This window comes from Perca fluviatilis, chromosome 11 (genome assembly GCF_010015445.1).
Source record: "Perca fluviatilis chromosome 11, GENO_Pfluv_1.0, whole genome shotgun sequence".
NCBI classification, from domain to species: Eukaryota; Metazoa; Chordata; class Actinopteri; order Perciformes; family Percidae; genus Perca; species Perca fluviatilis.
Window position 1 is genome coordinate 17,953,685 of NC_053122.1, and position 21,096 is coordinate 17,974,780.

At 40.7% G+C, this 21,096-nt stretch overlaps 2 protein-coding genes across 28 annotated transcripts in view; both read left to right on the forward strand.

Annotated features, from left to right (window-relative positions):
• Positions 1–14,009, forward strand: part of LOC120567749 (receptor-type tyrosine-protein phosphatase F) — a 179,909-nt gene extending 165,900 nt beyond the window's left edge. For all 27 annotated transcript variants that reach the window (XM_039814731.1, XM_039814741.1, XM_039814733.1 and 24 more), the window contains 7 exons: positions 47–332; positions 1,505–1,683; positions 7,990–8,116; positions 9,463–9,588; positions 10,515–10,669; positions 11,112–11,247; positions 12,128–14,009. In XM_039814731.1, coding sequence (XP_039670665.1) covers positions 47–332; positions 1,505–1,683; positions 7,990–8,116; positions 9,463–9,588; positions 10,515–10,669; positions 11,112–11,247; positions 12,128–12,196 — 1,078 coding nt within the window. In that variant the 3' untranslated portion in view covers positions 12,197–14,009. The remainder of the gene's footprint in view (positions 1–46; positions 333–1,504; positions 1,684–7,989; positions 8,117–9,462; positions 9,589–10,514; positions 10,670–11,111; positions 11,248–12,127) is intronic.
• A 4,361-nt stretch (positions 14,010–18,370) lies between these two features.
• larp6b (La ribonucleoprotein 6, translational regulator b) lies at positions 18,371–19,872 on the forward strand. The gene is made up of 3 exons (XM_039816604.1): positions 18,371–18,485; positions 18,563–18,749; positions 18,876–19,872. The coding sequence occupies exons 1-3, from the start codon at positions 18,469–18,471 to the stop codon at positions 19,842–19,844; spliced, it is 1,173 nt and encodes a 390-aa protein (XP_039672538.1). The 5' UTR covers positions 18,371–18,468; the 3' UTR covers positions 19,845–19,872.
• Positions 19,873–21,096: the final 1,224 nt, after the last annotated feature.

The following is a 21,096-nucleotide window of genomic DNA, read 5'->3' on the forward strand; positions in this document are numbered from 1 at the left end:
AGAAACATGAAGTTATTTACCCCTCCTCTAACTCTGCCTCTTTCAGTGCGGGCGTGGGCAGGACTGGCTGCTTCATCGTTACCGATGCCATGCTGGAGCGCATGAAACACGAGAAGTCTGTAGACATCTACGGCCATGTGACATGCATGCGTGCCCAAAGGAACTACATGGTCCAGACTGAGGACCAGTACATCTTTATCCATGAAGCACTCTTGGAGGCCGCCACCTGCGGCAACACTGAGGTTCCGGCACGCAACCTGTACGCCCACATCCAGAAACTCACCCAGCCCCCGCCCGGCGAGACAGTTACTGCCATGGAGTTGGAGTTCAAGGTGACTGATAAGCACACACCTCAGACAATGATTACTTTAGGTTCGAGGTATTTGATGAGTTTTTTTAGTGTAATAAGTTTACTTAAAATTTTTACCAGTGCTGTTATTGACTCCTGCAGGATGTAATGAAGCATTTAACTTAAGAAAAGACATTTCAGAATAGCTTTTTCTGATTTATAGTGCATTGGATAGTTTGCAGGGGTGAGATTGTAACACTGTACATCAAGTGAGTTTTTGTTGATAATTAACATCAATCCACTCTGATCTGGAAGCACCAGGCTGCGCTTGCACTTTTATTGTCTAACATCATTAAAACAGGCATCAGACTGCATTTGTGAATTCTGACCTCATGTCCAGGGTGTCGCTATTGTGCCAGTGTGATCACATAGAGGGTTAAACATGTTTGAAATGATTAATCCGCCAAATAAGCCAATGCGCAGGAATTTGTCTCTGTGACATTGGTGCTGAGACATCTCAGCAGCTACACAGCACTGCATCAGTTCATACAAACACACATCTTTCAGGGACAATGGGCCAGAACAAACACACACAAAGACAGCTACACGTGGAAAATTACAAAATGACGGACACTCGTACATACACACAGCTGGTGTTCAAGGTGACTTGCAATAACATGCACACGCACACCTTCTGTCAATAGCCATCGACTGTGATGTTATTACACACTTTCCTCCCAGCGCGACTCTGCCATTAGCCCTCTTATGACCATGATCCATTCTGTTTGAAGTGATAATAGCATCTACACTCCTGCCAACAATGGAGAATGAAAGAGTGAGAGAATGATTGCAGCGTATGTGGGGGCCACAGTCTGGCCACAACACACACACATTTCTCCTGGAGTATCATGACTGTCCACATACACTCCTGTGCTGTCCATCTGTGCTCTGTCCGCTGCCAGCACTCAGCTTGTCACGCCCATAGTCCTCCTAGCTCTGGGACTCTATGGGAGACAAGTCCATTGCACTTAGTTATACCTACCAGCAGCATTTGTTATTTATCTTGACAGGAAACCTTAAGTCTACATCTAAATAGAGACTTGACAGGGAAGCATTTCAGACTTCCTTCTTTGTTTACTGCAGGTCACAGGTCTCTCATTTTTTTCTCTCCATCCTTCTCCCTGTCTGATTTCTTCCAACCCTTTGTTTAAACAGAGACTGGCCAACTCCAAAGCCCACACGTCACGCTTCATCAGCGCCAACTTGCCCTGCAACAAGTTCAAGAACCGTCTGGTCAACATCATGCCTTTTGAGTCCACCCGTGTCTGCTTGCAGCCCATCCGTGGTGTCGAGGGCTCTGACTACATCAATGCCAGCTGCATTGACGGCTACAGGTAAGCAAAAGACTTCAACTTTAAGATCTGAGCTGCTTACAATGACAATGAGTGAGGTTAAAGTGCTGAATTTGAGCTTTAAAGGATAAGGCTGCATTGTTCTATATTTATATAGAATATAGAGATATACATATTTATATATTCTATTCTCAAATCCTATTTAAAAAGACCAAATCTTTCATCTCTCAATACTTTCCAACTTCACTACCCAATTGCCACACTACCTTTGGCTCTCATCCCCAAGCCCATTTGTTCTTAGTGGGGAGGTATTCTTAAAAACTGGTTCACAAATGTATAGTTCCCAAGGCGCAGTAATTTCCCAAAACAGCTGTAGTTGACATTACTCAAATGGGAGCATTTGTTTAGGACTATTTTCAGTGATGGATTAATACATATTTGGTACTCTAGTGAGTATTTAATGCATGTGCATTGTTCACATAAATTGTGTGGTAAAAAATGAAGGACTTTAAATGCAATTAGGTTAAAGGAGCATCTATGCACTATGTCTGGGAGTGTGACAAAATTAAAACATTCTGGAGGGAGGTGATCACTAAAACCATGTTCATCTTGTCTGTGAACATTCCACTTGACCCTAAGATCAAGGAGGTCCTTGTTAATAATTGTATTATTATTATTATTATTATTATTATTATTATTATTATTATTGTATTACTGAAAAAACAGTAAAAACATTATAGAATGGACTTATAGCCCTTTTTTATACATAGTCCCCCAATTTTAGACAAATTCAGCAGTAGTTACCTGTCAATCCAACTGAGCAGGTTGGACCAGACTGAAGGCAAAAAATTAAGATGGATGCCGTTTAGGCCTGGCTGGAGCATTCTGTAGATGTTAATGAGTCACATACTTGAAGGTAGAAATACTGAAGTACACTACCGGTCAAAAGTTTGGGGTCACTTAGAAATTTCCATTCCACTCCATTACAGACAGAGTATGAGCTGAGATCAGTTGCATTGTCTTTTTTTAATCAGGGCAGCAGTTTTCAGATTACATTATGTGCTTACATAATTGCAAAAGGGTTCTCGACTGTTGTAGAAGGAAGTGGCTGATGATCTTTAATGCAGTATCTACATTGCCCATTATCAGCAACCATTCATCCAATGTTCCAAAGGCACATTCTGTTTACTAATCTGATATCATTTTAAAAGGCTAACTGAAAAAACATTGGAGAACCCTTTTGCAATTATGTAAGCACATAATGTAATCTGAAAACTGCTGCCCTGGTTAAAAGAAACAGGGCATGTTTTAGGCTTCCAAAGTGAAAAAGCCCAAAGTACACCCCAAAGGGACTTACCATCTCCAACAGAAAACACTGTTCATAAACTGCTCCAAACTGCTCTATTGTAGTCCAGACTTTACTTCCGTGACGAACGTGCGTCACTTTGTAACACACGTTATAATGCTCGCCTAGCTGCTAGCATGGCACACTCTCGTACTCTGCTTCTGGTTAGCTAGCAGTGCTTACCTAGGTACTGTGCATGTGCGACTCCCAACAAAGATGGAACAGAAGTGAGATGCCTCACTCTGTAGCTAAAACAGAGAGCTCAACACACAGGGTGATAAGAGGAGCTGCAGCAATGTGCAGTACAACAACAATATGGTGTTTTTTGAAAATTAAACCATTTAAACCTATTCTGATTTAACTTCTAAATACAATTATGAACCTGAAAATGAGCATAATATGAGCACTTTAAATACAATCTGAGAGTCTACACTTTAACCTCACAGTCCAAATCCAATGTCCTGGAGAACAAAGCACAACAAATGCATCACTGTCCTAATACCTTTCGGACTGCAGTTGAATTCTGGCATCAGAGATTGTTATAGTTGTGAAAAACTCAGTAGGTATTCACAGTGGATTAGATGAAAATGTATGGGAGGGGACTGAAGACGAGTCCCCACTGAGCAGTATTCAGATGCAAGAATTACTCCTGGCTCTGTCAATGTGGCTCTCGTCCGCTGAGCCACTACCGCTTTCATATTGAAGCTACTGCATGTCATTGTGTGCTCTGTGAGTCCAAATTGCTTCCTAGAGTTAGGAAGATGAAAAGGCAGCTCTCTGTTTTATACCTGTAGAAGTACCATGGAAGAGACAGACAGAGCTGACTCTCTGTGGTTGAAGTGCACAGGGAGGGGATGGATTTAGCGAGCCTGAAATGCCATTGAGTCCATATGGGGTTTTGCTTCGTACGGGGCAACACCTCCCCACTCCCACCCCCTAACTCCCTCCTCTTTCTCCGGTCCTGTTGTTAATGAGACGGTGCTCCGCAGAGGCAGAACCTCTATTGTTGCTCTGTAAATAGCATAAATGCAGCAAGAGAGTAGTATAATGAAGTGTGTTCTCCAAACCTCTCCCTCCCTTTTTTTTCTCCTCCATGTTCTCTGCTTTTCTCTCTTTTTCCTTTTCTATTCTCCTCCTTAATCGTCTTCTTCGCAAACTCTTTGCTCACTATCTCTCCTCCCACCCTCTTCTCTCACTCACCATCTTAATTTTCCATCCAAACATCATGGCAGACAGACGTATCCGGGTGGGGACCTGTTGTCTGCACCGGCGGCTATGTGTGATTAAGCCACTTTTAAAGGCTGGGCATAAATAAAAATCTAACAGGGGCCTCCAGTGCCCTTCACCCCAGTGTCTTCAAGAAAAGCCAATAATATGCTAAGCTAATGAGAGGCAAACCATTGATTCCAGCTATGCTATCAGGGGCGGGAGCCCTGGATATGCTCCGATGCAGGCTGGAGTTTTAGCATTGTAATGAGGTTGAAATGAAACGCTATGTCCTCAAGCACTGCAGTCATGTGGGATGATGCAGAGAGTGCTTTGTGCTGTTTGGCAGAGCGCTCATCAGGACACTGTGTGCAGAGAAGTCAGTATTGTGTGATACGGTTAGAATTATTTTTGTTTTGGCTTAGGGCTGTATTATGGGGAGGTTAGAGGGGTCCACCCTATCAATTTGAAATTTAGCGTTCATTCCCGTGCTTAGGTTTGCTTCCCTTCCCTTCTCTTCTCTTTCTTCCTCTTCCGCTCTAACAATCCCTTCTCCTACATTCTCATGTTCTTCCTTCTCTCCTCTCCTCTCCTCTCCTCGGCAGTCAGTTTTACTTTGCGCACTGATGACCAGCTGGAGAGAGAGAGAGTAGTGCTCACTCTTTTCATCTCCTCACATTTTCCTCTTTACATCTTCTCCCTTTACTTTGTACATCTCCTCTCTTTACTTCGCATTTCTCTTAACCCCCGTTTTCATCTTTTTAATTTGATTTCTCACACTTTGCCTTCCACTCCTCGTATGCCGTCTCCTCTCAACCAATCTGTTGTTTCTTTATTTGTGCGAGCGAGGCTCTGAGCATATTCTAATCTCCCGGTTCCACATTAGTGCCTTGCCTGCAGCACCTTCATTAGTTGTTCAGCCGTGGCTCAGTGTGTGACTGAGTGTGTGCGTGTGTGGTAGCGTGTCTGAATATACATGCAAAACTACTGCACGCGTATTGCGTACACCTGAATGCAAACTTACATGTGCTGCAAACATGTGAGTGTGCGTGCACAATCGTGTGTGTTTTGTGTTGGGTTACTCAGCTCCCTCTCACTCTGTTGATTGGTGCGCTGCTGCCACCTACTGTTTGACAGAAAAACTGCTGCTCAGCTGAAGTCACGTAGGACACCAGCACAGCTCTGGCTTGGTGGATGAGCTCATCTCTAGTTTTGTGAGCATATCAAGTGCGCTCTCTCTCTCTTTCTCTTTCTCTCTCTCTCTCTCTCTCTCTCTCTCTCTCTCTCTGTCTCTCATTCTGTGATGCCTTACAGAGAGGAAGGAGGATGATGTAGAGGATATATACAGGCTTAAATAGCTCAATGATGATGATTAGTGCCAAGGATTGTTTGCTATGTTCATTAAATGTCTAGGAATTTTTCTTGTTGGCATTAGGGTAGCAGGGGCAATTCCAGGATTTTTTAAGTTGGGTGGCGAGGGCAATAATTAGTAAGGGGGAGGGCATTTTATCAGAATACAGCATAGATCTGCTTAGAAATATAGGAAATATTGGATAGGATAGGAACAACACAATGTAATTCTGCTAAATAAAACATCACATTCATTATTAACTTCACTTGTTTTCCTTTTAAACAAATTGTATATCCAAATACAAAACACATTTTCTATAAGCTCAGTCTGCCACATTTTTTAAAACAATTCCAGTGCTGGTTCCATGGTATCAGAATTTGGGATAGTTGTCATGGAAACATTAATTGGTCATGTGACAAGGGCTGAGAGACACTACTTTTAACCATTGGAAATCACAATTGTCAGATTGACAGCACTCTAGCCCAATTGATTGTAGGGTAGAGACAATTTTGACAAACAGGACAACAGGACCATACATACTCTACTACAATTTGCAGCTGAATGCTTTTAAGCTGAATTTCATTGCCTTTCCTACAAGTCACGCCACTGTAGGTTCCTTGTATACAGGGGCATAACTACCCAGTGTCAGAGGGGTTTGCAGCAACAATTATATATATATATATATATAAAAATACGGGCTCAACATTAACGGTTGCCCTTGGCAACCAAATTGTGACAAGTGGCAACCACATTATTGTAGCCCACTTTTTTCTTGTACTGTATTTTCATTACAATAAATAAATCATCATTGATGGCATTCGAGCATATGCGTTGCAGATGTTTAAATTTGCGTTCTGATTTGTTTACTACATCCCTGCTGTCAGACATAGGGTAATTGTTATATTTTCCATCTCTGTCTGCACTATTTTCCCCCCAAAAAGGACACAGTGAATAGGTTTGTCAACAGAACTTCTAACCATGCTGGACATTTAGTTTGGTGTGGTATAAAAAAAAAAAACCAAAAAACAAATCCACCCCTGTTTTTTTTTTTAAACAAAAAAAAAAATATTTTTTTTTTTTTAAAAAAACACCACCCTGTGGTCTAAAAAAAAAAAAACCAAACGAGGGGAAAAAACGGGGGGCATGTGGGGGCCAAAACCCCCCCACGTGGGGGGCCTCCCCCCCACACCCGTGTTTTTTTCTCCACTAAGACATATTGTCAAACTAAAGTTATGTAATAGATTTTTCATTAGTTTTTCCATATTAATCATATTAAGAAATTAATCTGTTGGTATCAAGTGGCTCCCCCTACACTTCAACCTAATGTTAGACCTACCTGTTGCCTTCCCCTGTCTTTCCTGATCCACCATCCTCACACCTGAATGAAATGAACTCACTGTTAAATATAGCAGCCTAAATTCAATTCTTAAATCAGCCTAGTGATGGCATCATATAAGACAACTAGTATGCAGGTTGTGCTGCTGTTGACATTCACATTTTGGATTTTGAAAAGTACAAATATGGAGAGCTACTTAGCACGGACCTTTAAAGAGAGCGAGAGAGAGAGAGAGAGAGAGAGAGAGATGTGACCCTGTAATTACAGCTTCCATGTCACCCAACAGATGTAACTATAGCCTGTATGTCTGACAGCTAATGGTAAAATAAAATATATGCATGATTCCATGGTAAACCAGAGTTATTGCATTAGTTACGTTTTCCAGATTCTTGTCATTTATTGTACATGCTACCTTATATTTTCCAGTTTTCAGCTCAGCAACCTCAGTTTTGCATATTCTAATCTAGCCGTAAACCCCCATTTAGCTGCCTCCAAGCACAGACGTCACACTTTAAATCCTACCTGTTGCCTTTCACCATCCACCTTTTTAACTGCTGTTGCATCCCTTGACATGCTATCTCCTTTTCCCTCTTTCTTTTTCTATTTTTAGCTCCCAACAGCTTTTTTGCTTTATCCATCTTTTTCCATAGACGACAACTCACTACTGTACCTGCTTGCTCAGCGCTCACGGCGCCCCCGCTCGCGATATTACGAATCCTTCTAAGGCCATGCCAAGACCTGCCCTTTAACACCCATAGACAGTATATAAGAAGTCAATACCCCGGGTCTTGGCATGGCCATAGTAAGGAGTAACACAGAAAGCTCTTCCGGAGCCATTGAATTTTATTTGAATACATTTGTGTTTGAATGTATTTGAGCACTTTATAAGACACCAGTTTTGTTGCATGACTTATATCTTGTTATAGGATATTGGGATGCGAGATGGTTTAACAGCCTCTACAACAGCAGCACTCCTTTATCATTAAATCCATTTCTGGTTATTGCTTTGTGATGTGCTTTATAATACCAGTTGTAAAAGCACCATAAAGTTCATAATGATTATGTGTTATGATTAATTCCTGCTTCCTCTATGTGGTGTTGTGTCTTTAGACAGCAGAAGGCCTACCTGGCCACACAGGGCCCCCTGGCAGAGACCACCGAGGACTTCTGGAGGATGCTGTGGGAGCACAACTCCACCATCGTCGTCATGCTCACGAAGCTACGAGAGATGGGACGGGTAATACATAGACACATATTGTAATAAATGCATGCACCTGTAGGCCCTTGGACCATTTCAGGGAATGATAATAATGTTTATAGGTCGGTTCAGCTATGCTACTGCATCACACAGCTCAAATATTAATTCATTCCAACCCTGAACAGTAATTTTGGTTGAAAGTTAACTTCCTTATCACCACGACTGGAATACATCTGGTTTGAAACTAGCATGCTTGTCAATAATTGGTTGTATTCCAAGCATACTGATGATTCCCGAACTGCATGACTGCATCGAGCTTTGTAAAAAAAACAAAAAAAAAAACAGGATGTGTTTTGGTAACAAGGGAGCTAAATAGTGACTTTTTAATAGTGTTTTCTTAGTTAGACTCTTTATAGAAACATACTCACAACAAAATCAAGGAGTGAATCTTAAATTTAGTAGTTCAGAATTTTAGGAAATATAATAATCCGCTTTCTTGCCAAGAGTTGGATGAGAAAATCAATACTACTCTCACATCTGTCCGTTAAATATAAAGTTACAGCCAAGACAGGGTTAGCTTAGCTTAGCATAAAGACTGGAAAAGGGGGGAAACGGAAAGCATAGCTCTGTCAAAAGTAACTTCTTGGATTCTCTTCTGGTTTGCCTTTGATTCCAGCCAAGGACCTTTGCATGTCATCTAATTAAGGCAAAAATGCAAACAAAAAAACAAAAGAGGTGCTGGCAGAGTTTTTTAACCTTTGGATGGAGCAAGGGTAGCTATTTCCCCCTGCTTCCAGTCTTTATGGTAAGCAATGCTAACAAGCTGCTGGCACAAGCTTCATATTAAATGGACAGATAGGAGAGTGGTATCTATCATCTCATCTAACTCTCAGCAAAACATGAGTAAGCATATCACCCTAACTTCAAACTAATCCTTTAAGGAAAAAAATCAGTGCTGTCATCTTGGTACCAGTTTGATTAAATTCATATCTTTGACTGAGTTGTTTTTTGTGATTAAGCAAGTGATTCCGACAGCACTCAACTGCATTTCATAGCTTTTATCACCCTCTCATCCATAATCACAGTTTATGAACAAAAGCCCTCATGCACATCATTGCTGTAGTTAAGAACACAAACAAATGTAAATATTTGCAACCTAAGATAAATCAGACAGTTTTTTTCAAAACCACAGATAAGTCTCTCCTCGATTTTCTTTTGTAAGCAGACCTTCTCAGGACTCAAAATGACTAATTACTTACATAAAACCGTACTAATCATATCCTGCAATCATTATGTAAAAGTCCATTTGTTTTTCCCTGAATGCGTTTGAAAAAAGATTCTTCAAATATAAGTACTTGAAATTTTGCCTCCCTTTTCTTTTGTAGGAGAAGTGTCATCAGTACTGGCCAGCAGAGCGTTCAGCCAGGTACCAATACTTTGTGGTGGATCCAATGGCTGAGTACAACATGCCCCAGTACATCCTCAGAGAGTTCAAAGTCACAGATGCCAGGGTATGTTGGATTCACTCACCCAAAATCCATTTTAATTTTAGGTTTTCTTACAAATACAGACAGTCGTACTAAGTGTTAAAAATTATACCAGCTGTGATTTCAAGGTAGAGTTATTCAGAATGCATCCCGTGTTATTTCTCCTGACAGGCTGACATCAAGTGAATGCACCATCAAACATGTTTACCCAGATTTAGTATGCTTGATCTATGGATAGTGTGTGTGTGTGTGTGTGTGTGTGTGTGTGTGTGTTTCACTGTGAAAATACATGAAAAGCATAGCCTTCAATCCCCGAGGGCCAGTACTGCAGCTCCCTGTGATGCAGTAGTTTCAATGGGCTATAAATATACTTTACTGTCATCAGAAGGCCCACAGCACTCTAATCCCACATCCACTCCTTCCACACACACAGACATATATATGTTTATATATACATACAGTATGTGCCTTGAAAGAGATATTATATGCATGAAACATAATATGATAATATGCACAAAAAACATTTAATTCACACATGCTGACATCATGATGCTGTCAAATGTGGGACTCCATGTTAAGTGTCTGTCAGTCCAGTCCTCACGTGCCATCATGCTGCTAGTTCTCTCTCCTGCCAGGCTGTCCGTTTTATTCGTACTGCATCCCAAGTGTAAGTTAGATGATTAGATGGCTTTAGGAAAAACCTGCAGGGTTACGGTAGTCGCAGACATTGACTGAGAAGCTGTGCTGTGTGTGTGTTTTTTTAAGTGCATATTAGACTGAAGGCTGCAGAGAGTGGTGTATAAAGCAGAGTGTTATTTGCTCATAGAGATGGATAAAAGCATTGAAGAAAGCTCAGCTGAATTATGCACACAATATACATCACAGACATGTCAGTTTTTCTACGCCTCTTCAATGTTCTACCGTATGTACCTCTATTTGCTCTCTGTCAGGACGGGCAGTCCAGAACAATCCGCCAATTCCAGTTCACTGACTGGCCCGAGCAAGGAGTGCCAAAAACCGGAGAAGGCTTCATTGATTTCATTGGACAAGTGCACAAAACCAAGGAACAGTTTGGACAGGATGGACCAATCACTGTACACTGCAGGTAAGGAGGAAAAGTGGCACAAATTAATAATACAATTAAGACAAATCTGTAGGCATAAAGGATGGCTGCTACTTTAGAGTTCTATACATGCTTGCAACATTTACTGTTTGAATTTTGATTGTGTAGCAGCAGAGTTCTCACAATTCTCTCTGCAGTTTCAAATGGCTTATAAGCTGTGCTCAACATAATGACAGATTTATACCAAATTTCAGATCAACCTGTGTGGAAAAAAAAATCACATTTAAATGATGTTTCAATTTTTTAACATTTCATAAGAATTTCACTCAGGTGCCAGTTTATTACGTAGACCTGGTTAAAGGTAATGCAGTCTAATGCCTTATGTTCGCAGTAAGTCATACCTTCATGAAGGTTATAATGTTTATTTTTCTTGAAAATCGTTTAAAGAGGCGTTTATTCAACTTGTATTGGGTGTGCTCCTTAGTGCTGGGGTGGGCAGGACCGGAGTCTTCATCACTCTCAGCATCGTGCTGGAGAGGATGAGGTACGAAGGAGTAGTCGACCTCTTCCAGACAGTGAAGACACTTCGCACCCAGCGGCCTGCCATGGTGCAGACCGAGGTAAGAACAGAGACATACTCAGTATCCCACAGTGACAGGATAGTATTCCAAAGTCAATATTGAATATTTTATGGTGTGCACATTATGTTGTCAATTTTTTCTTTAATAGAGGTTTTAGAGGTGCTTCAGAAATCCTGTAGCAAACACATCTGAGTGTCAAATTTTCCTCAAGTTAAGAATTGATAACTGCATTCTATAACAAACAGGCAAAGCTTTTTAAAAACGTATAAAAGAAGATACCCATGGTGTGAATTTAAATGAGTTCAAAAACATTTTTGGACATATACCAATACACTTATTATTACATAATGGTGGTTAACCTCACCACACATTATAACATTATGTATTTTACAGAACAAAATAACATTTACAAAATGCAAAATGATCAATTAGTAACAGCAGTAACAGCAGTGAGATTCAACACATCTATTTACTGCTGAGATTGCAGTGACAAAAGAACATGACCAGCTTTTTGTTGAAAAGTTCTCCGTGTCACCTGAAAAGCTTGAAACACAGTAAGAAAATGCATACACTGGCTAGCTACCTAAAATGTAGCCATAATCACAAGAAGTCTAGTTGATTTTATTTATATAGCCAAATATCACAAATTTGCCTCAGGGGGCTTTACAATCTGTACAGCACAGGAAAAGCTTCTACAGGGGGAAAATGGAAGAAAACCTCAGTGAAAGCAACAGAGGAGGGATCCCTCTCCCAGGAAAGACAGAAATGCAATAGATGTCGTGTTTAAAGAGCAGACCAGAATAGTAAAATTACAGGTTTGAAATGTGATATTCCAGCCATGCATGAAGACGTTCTTACTGAGGCTTCTTCTTCTTCTTCTTCTTCTTCTTCTTCTTCTTCTTCTTCTTCTTCTCTCCAGGACCAGTACCAGTTGTGCTACAGGGCAGCATTGGAGTACCTGGGGAGCTTTGACCACTATGCAACATAACCACTCCCACCAAGCAGACGCCCTGGTCAAACCTCTCAGGAGTGTGCCAAGTGTCCCATCTCAGCCACCATCCACTCACTTGACCCCCTAAAACCTGACCCCTCGCAGCTACCAGAGGGGAGGAGAAAGGGATGCGCTTGCAGACCCGGCGACGGGTTTAACCAATCACAGAGATCCACGCTGACTTAACCAACCACATAAGATTTTGCTTTAAAAATAACAACAAAAAAACATTACAATGACTATGACAAATATGACAACTTGTACAGATGCGACAGCGCAGACTGGCAGCTCGCCTCTCTGCTCTGTCGAAGCCAAACCTCCCTGATTGTCAAAGGCTACTGGTAGCACTAAGAGAGCACTCTCTGTTTTCTTGTTAATTTTATTGTCAATATTATGATTTATTGTGTCAAATGTTATTGTTTAGTATATTTGTTGTTTTTAATTATCATGTTAACATCAGACATTTATTTTGTCTTAAACTGCCCAGCCTGAGGCTTGCATTATTTTCATAATCGGTACTTTTTTGTTTTTTTATTTTAGGGTACTTTAGCACAAGGGACATGTATTTTTAACACGTTCCTAGATACTAATACAGGAGGACCACTGTTCTCTGAGCTGCTGTCAGATTTATTTTGTCACATGACATTATTGTTTTATTCAATATATGTCATAACATTGGCCTTTTCACTTGCCGTTTTGGATTAAAAAAAATTTACTTTGACAAAATTGATTTCAGAGCACACCTTTGAACTAAAGTTTGGCCTGTAAACGTGGTAGCTACTTATAAAACAAGAAGTAAATTAGCTAACAAGAGACTAAATCAGAGATGTACAGAAATGGAAAGCACATGATTTCTACTTCTTTTTTTTTGTCTGTTTTGTTTTTCATCAGAAGCCTATGGCATTGAGGCCTTCATACTCCACAGCGGAGAACTTACCTGAGGAAAACAGACTTTTGTACCCAAAGGGCGGTTGACAAAAAAAAACCTCCCTGATCTCTAAATAAAGTTGCTCTTCAAGTCCCTCCCATCTCCTCGCTGCCCATTAGCCTGGTCAGTTTGCTGGAGTTGAGCCACACACACCGAAAGGAGCGGAAGTGGTTCCTATGGGCTGCGGAGTAGAGCCATCAAAGCTGGCAACTGTACAGAATCAACCATTCCTACCAGTGGGAAAGAGACTCGGCCCGTTGGACTGAAACCTGATATTATTTTATACAGAAATAGAACTATAAATATATATATAATTATGATTGATTATATATATATATGTACAATTACACATAGATATATACACAGCTTCAAAGGTATATTGTTAAAAAGGATTCATTCTGCTGATCTACCGACCCTAGAGACACTGCAGAGAGCCTGCTGTCCTAGAGTGATTATTAATGGAAACACCGTTGTATCTACTGTACTACCATAGTAACTTTGACAGCTGGTTGTCCGTCTGAATGAGGAAAAACAGCACAACTCCCCACCCCACCCGTCCTCACTCAATCGCACCACTCAAGCACACATCTTCTCCCACACGAGCCGCAGGAGGGAAGCGTCTGATCGCGAGAGGCCTAAACGTTGTGGTGGCGGTGGTGGAGGCGGCGGTGGTGGGAGGGAGGGGGGACTTGAAAACGCTTGCGAAAAACTAAAATGTTCATTTTTACCTTGTGAATGCTTAGTGCTGTAGGGGTTCGATCTGTTGTACACACAGTCTGTTTTCTATTTGTTGATAAAGAACTGGAATTTAAAAAGAAACTGTTGATGAAAAAGAAAAAACATTGATGTTAATAAAGTTAAATAATTGGGTTTTTGTACAAATCTTGGCTTGTGATGCTTTGTTTCTTGATGTTTACAAAATGTGAACAGTTAAATTCTTAACCGATAAGTCCTTCATAGTACAAGTTTGCTCTTTTGCCCTTCGCCCTTAGGGACATCAGGAAACTGTCTGCTTTATCACCCGTTTCCAGGAATGTTGCCCGTTAATTTGCCCAATTTTTCCCCCCTGATGTATGACTTATGCATTTCTAAGAGCTTATTGTTCCAACTATGCAACTTAATGGTCAGATACTTAAAAGTGTGTATGTCTGTGTGAGTTTGCAGGGGTAAATCCCGAGAATCCAGCTGCCCTCCTCCTACAAGGCCCCCCAAAACTTAATTTTTCCAGGGCTTTCTACCACTTCTCACAGTTTACCACAACATTGGTTTGCTCAGTTGTCATGGAGATAGCTTAGTTGTCATCAGTAATTATTAAGATCATTTCAGCTAAGATATTGTTTTGTATTTGTACTTTTCTGACTGGTTTGAAGTGGGCCAGCTCTGTTGGTGAACGATGATGTCACATTGTTTGCTTATGTTGCCATGGAGACACCCACACACACATATACAAACACACCCACACACACACACACACACACACCAAAATTAACCCTTATTTACTAAATAGTGCACTATATTTAATGTCCGAATTCTAAGTGTCAAATGTATCCACTATATATATATATATATATATATATATATATATATGAGTGCCCTCAGCACGTCCTACAAAAAGTAATATCAACTGATAAAAGTTCCACAATGCAATGCATCTCATTTTGTGGATGCAGTAATTACAGTCATGCAACACGACAATCGTGAGTGATGAAGCAAAATGATGTTGATTAAAAAGTGCCTGAAATCAATTTATTGCTTACTATAAAGTTAAATACTCTAATAGTGTTTATTATCTGGTGATTAAAGCTGTAATCTTGAACATTTTCATTTGAATTAATGTCTGTTAAATCACTATCTATCACAGGAGGAGGTAACACAATGGTGATTGGCCTATGGCCCACTGATGAAAGTATTGCAATATTTATATGTATTATGAACTGGGTGTCTGGTGTGACCAGGGGCGGATTAAGGTGGTCAGGGGCCCCTAGGCTGCACTTTGTGTGAGCCCACCCCTTAATCATTGTGCTTTACTGGAAAAATGTATTTAGACACACACACACACACACCAATTACCACCACACCACATAGGTAAAATAAGAAAACTACATCATAAAACTAACATTAACAGAGATGTAAGTGGAAAGAATACCAGATATTATCCTCTGCCACCACAGCACCAAAACATTTACAATGGAAATGTAACTAAACAGTAAAGCAACAGAATTCCCTGGATTCACAGTTCAACAGCAAGCTGGTAATCACTTTTAGCTTTCTAAACAAACAGGTAGGCTGCAGCATCTGCATCAGTGCAGAACACTTGGTTTTACTGAGGCAAAATCACAACATCATTACCAGTGGTGGAAGAAGTATTCAGATCTTTTTACTTAAGTAAAAGTACTAATACCATACTGTCCTGCATTGAAAATGTTACTTAAGTAAAAGTATGTAAGTATCATCAGGAAAATGTACTTATAATATTAAAAGTGAAAGTACTGAATGTCGAAAAATCCAATTTTTTTTAAACAAACCAAACAAATTTATTGTCAATCAACTAGTGTTTAATGGTCTAATCATCTCAGCTGACTTGTAGCCATTATATTGTCGGCTAGTTTACTTTAGAATCAAACATCAGATTTATAAACTACATGTGTTCTGTGTGCAGAAATCTTAATGTGTAAAGTAACTAGTAACTAAAGCTGTAACAGATGAATGTAGTGGAGGAAAAAGTACAAGATTTATCTCTGAAATGTAGCAGAGTAGAAGTAGAAAGTGGCATGAAAAGACTCAAGTAAAGTACAAGTACCTCAACATTTGGACTCAAGTACAGTACTAGAGTACATGTACTTAGTTACATTCCACCACTGATCATTACTGCAATACACTAAACTGTGAATGAAATAAAAATAATAAAAACAGCAGCAGCAGCACATAACACTGTTATTAACAACAATAATGAAACAGCAGCACAACATGTAGGCTACATATTGTTGCATAATCATCACGCCTTTAGAATTTTTTTTAGAATTCACATGCAGGATCCGAGCTATAGGTAGCAGCAGGGACGGACTGGGACCAAAAATTGGCCCTGGCATTTTGGCCCAGACCGCCACACCACATAAGATCTCAAATACCACCCGTCTGCTCTCCCCTGAATATGTATAGCAACTCCTACTACTTAAAAATACTAACGCCATGTAATGAGTAAGCAAGAATCAGTGAGAGTTTACACATTAAATACAAAAAAGTGCCATTTATTAATGTTATATATATATATATATATTTATTTTATCATTTCATGACTGAAGAGGCCCTGTGCTTTAATTTGAAGAGGTCTATCATGAGTTTTTGTCTGCCAATGCAGATAGAAAAACTACAATTCTCATTAAGAAAGTTTGCATGATGTGCAACGTTTATCTAGGCTACTTTAAGTACACAAATGCACAAGCATTGATGAACCTTAAGGTGGTGTTTTGCTTATTTTTAAGATGTAGGCTACTTTGTTGAATGAAAGGCAGGCTAATATAGGCTATTAATAATAAAACGGTGAGAAAATGATCAGTAAAGACTCAGATACCCGTGCAACTAATGCAATCATACAGCATAGCATGCCTATTTCTTTTATTGTTGTAGTGTTATCATCAACAGTTTGTCCACCACTTGTTTTTGGCTCAGTTTTATCAAGGGGTTAAGTGTTTTAAGGGGAGTTGTGTTTACCGCAGGTTGTAGCCTCACTCCCTCATCTCTGTCCCTCTCCTCCTGAGTCTCCTCCTCACTCTGCATGTCACTGTAGCCGACACCAGCACCGCTATCATCGGCCACGGGAGCTGATGAAGGTCCTGCTCCTGCTACACATTTGGCAGCGTTTCTTTTCTCACGCAGCTTCTCTGCACCTCCTTTGCGTTTCTTCTCCATGATCTCTATCACTATTCTAGCCTGGCAGATGCACACACGAAACTGCATGCAGGCAGAAATCCCAAAGAGGGTGCTGTTTAAAGATATGCTGTCCTCTTCATTGTCTTGGTATCCTCACCTAGCGCCACTTCACAGCTAGCTGCTGCTGCCGTAGCGGCATGTTCATCGCTTTGGACTGTTGTTCATCATGTCTGTATCCCCAACAGTAGTCGTAAAGAAAGTTTGTCATTTTTGACAGCGTTGCCAAATACTTATCGGCGTCTTTTTTTACTTTTATTTGAGCCGCTCGGGTAACTTCGTTTAATTTTCGCGTTTAGACTCGTCTTGCTTCGTCTCTGTTTGAGTTCTCCTGTCACTGTTTATCTTTCGCGCCGCGCACCGTTTTGGACTAGTCCATTTCAATGTGAAAGTAGGGGATGTATGGAAACAAATAGCCTAATGTTTTTTGGCCAGCCCAGAGTCAATTGAAAAAACAATGGGCCGCCGATCTAGGCCTAACACTTTTATGGGCCGAAAAAAAAAAAGTTTTATAATAATAATAAATTGTCTGGCCAATCCGGGGCCCCTGCACACGTGAGGCCCCTAGGCTGCAGCCTACGTAAACCTGTGCATTAATCCGCGCCTGGGTGTGACCAATGGGTGTGACATCTCTTGGAAGAAATCTTGTATTACAGTTATCCATTGTATTCACACAAAAATTGAACTATGCACACAATTCTGAAAACTTGAAGCTCATGTATCAACAGCAAGAGAGCATAGACATTTATAGATATGTATTATTATTATTATTATTATTATTATTATTATTATTATTATGCTCCAGACTGCTAAACACACACACTTCCACTGTTTTCATTTAAATAGAAATTCTAAATCAACCAGGACTTAAATCTGATGCCACAAAGAGATGCCACTGTCAATCAAATCAGATCAAACCTCACAGTCCTGATTAAGCAGATTTGTTGGGTTTTTGAACCATCCTGAAGAGGATGAATTATTTCAAGAGAAAAGCACACAAACAGGATACAAAGCTGGATTTAGATAATTACTGTAGCTGGTTTATACTTCAGTGCTGCTGTATATTGTGTATTTGGGAATCTAGGAATATCATTTTTTGTTGATTTTATTGTGCATTAAGCTCTGAACCACGTTGCAGAAATTCAATACTTTAATGATGCTGTTGCTCTTTTGTGTTATGGTATTGTGTAATGTAGAATTTAACTTGTAGCATTTTACAAAATTTTGTTTTGGATCCAACAGAACCAACTGACATCATTGTGGTTGTATGAACTGTGTCCAGGTGCATTTTTTCCTCATTCAGTAGTAGCCTATTAACTGTATCTAGGCTGCTGCTTTTCCTTAATACCCGTCTTTGCTTCACTAAGAAACAGCACAGCTCTGTGACCTGTTATCACTGTCCTTTGGAGATACCATGAGTAATCCGATTGGGTAAGGAAATGAGAAAACATATGGCTGACTAATCTACATTGCAGTATATCATGATGCTGGGTTGTGTGTTCTTGTAGAGATGATGCACAATCTGTCCAAGATGAAAAAGACCGTGAGGGTGAATTGCTCTGCTTGAAGATTAAAGCCCAGTTGGAGGATTTGCTCTCCGACAGCCACCTGGCAGAGGACGGCTTCCTGCTGAAACATATGCAGAAGAACAAACAGGGCTATGTCAGTCTCAAGCTCCTCACTTGTTTGAAAAAGGTAAGAAATCTCACTTTGGTTCTAACAATAGCAAGATTGTGTGTGCTTTCTGTGGTTTACATTCCACCAGTTTGAATAAAAACAATCAAATGCAAACAAAGCTGAGGTTCCCACTGTTTGTCACAGATAAAGGTCCTGACCACCAACTGGTACATGACTCTAGCAGGAGCAGAGTACTCAGAACTTCTGGAGGTGAACGATGAATGCACCAAAGTGAGGCGGATACAGCCACTACCCAAATGGCTGCTGTGTTCCCCCACCACCAAGCTCCTCCTCGCCTGGAACCTTTCTGTGGAGAAAACAACTGGAGAAGACGGAACGGCCCTAGACCTGGAGCACACTTTACTCTCAGAGAGGATCCTCCAAAAGTTCAGTACTTTTGGCAACATTATTTCAGTCTGGATCCTGCATCCTGGCAAAGAGCTTCCCAAGGAGCTACAGTGCTATGCCAAGCGTCACAAAGAGCTCAGCCAACATTTGTGTGCAGTGGTGAAGTTTGATCATTTGGAGGAAGTTCGTAAGGCCTACAACGCCCTGAAAGCAGAAGAGGAGAAGTCTAACGGTGAGGGCATGTGTGTGGTACCTTTGGGATTCCAGTCAACGCACCAAGTGGCCAAGGACGGACCATCAGAGGAAAACAAAAAGGACCAACCTGAGGACACACCTTCCCAGGAAAATCCACTTGAAACCTCAGGGGATTCCGTCCAGGAGGAACCCTCTGCGCCACTTAAAGTTTCTGACAAGACTTCAGACACATCTCAGCCCCAAACGTCCATGCAAAAAACCTTTGAGCAGATCTCCACCAGCTGTAACAGCCAGTCCCTCTCCGGTTTGAATCAGAGGTACAGTAAGACCAGCTGGTGCTCTGGAGACTGTGATAAAGAGAATTCTCGGAGCCCCTGGGTGCTGAGGCGCAAATTTGCAGCCAGTGTATTAAACCCCAAGGTGGCTCGGCACGTGAAGGCGCCCTGCTTAGTGCTGCGTCAGCCCTTCGGCCCTGATGGCACCAAGGGCTTTCAGAGCAGAGGGAAGCTGCTGCAGCACGAAGAGCTCAAATTCTCCCCTGGAAGTTGTAACACCACAAGTGCTCAGTAACAGTTTTGAGATAGCAGATAACAGATTTGTGGAGCAAAAATATTTTTTATATATTTATAAGCTGATGAAGGAAATAAAATCTTTTTTTGCATTAAACAAAAAAGCTAGTTAGGTTTGGGTATCTGTTGGTGAGAGATTGTTTATTCTGGGTTACATGTAGGTGTAAACCACTGACAGATGGGGGCAGCATTTAGCTGCGTTCACAGCCGTGTTATTTTAAACACTCATTTTGTTTATGTCAGGCAGTAGTTGCGTAGGATGTAAATACACTGCAAAGCCTGTAAATAGACTACAACACATATTAGCTGGAGGTACAAATTGTTACACAAACCGAGGTGTTTAAGTGCTTAAGTAAAAGTTTTATTTTTTTTTTGAAACACCAGTGGCCTCTGCACTCCTGGGGCCTCAGCTCATCTGGTCACAACTGCAAATTGCAATGTATATTTGTTCTTGGGGCAGGATGGATTTACCTTGTTACCACTTTCTGGTGGGTGGGAGGTGTTGTCTTTCAACATGAAATGCTCAGAAAAAAGCCCTCATTGTCTCACTGCATCTTTTTCACAAATGCCTGTTTAGGTTTTGGTTTTTTAAAAAGTAGTTTTCCATTCTCTGAGATGACATTTGGCTGAAGGCTACTTGTCCAATCATCAAACCACATCTTGTGCAAGATGAGTGTAGTAGCAACATTTGTGCCTTATTTCCAGCCTTTCTAATGACACCTCGGCTGGAATGGTGTGTTTATAGTGTTACTGATTGAGGGCTTCCTTAAAATCTTGCCCAGACCTAAACAAAATGTGTTTCTTCACTCATCCACGCCCAGTGGAAAAGATTCAATCCAATGTGTATGGGATTCTATCATATTCAAATTGGAAACATTCTCTGCTTGTATATGCTGAATGTCAGACTGTCTTCATGACTAATGTAATGTTAGCTGTTGAGTGAGACTTTGCATTGTGTGCAGATCAAGTGTTTTACTCTTATTGTCTCTGACTTGGTTTAGCAATTAACAGCTGTCTGACTTGTATTGCAGTGGAGGCTGGTCTATGAAAACTTTACACATCTGTGAGCAATATGTATAGAGTAGAAATGTTCCTGCCCGATGTCAGGAAATGTTTCTGTGCTGTGCCTTTTCAAGGCTAGAAAAGCACGATATCTCCTGCTAACTCAAAGTCATTATGCATTTACATAGTCTCCTCGAGCCAATAATTGAGGGCTATGTCAAACAAGTTAGTTGTAATAATTCTAATTTTTT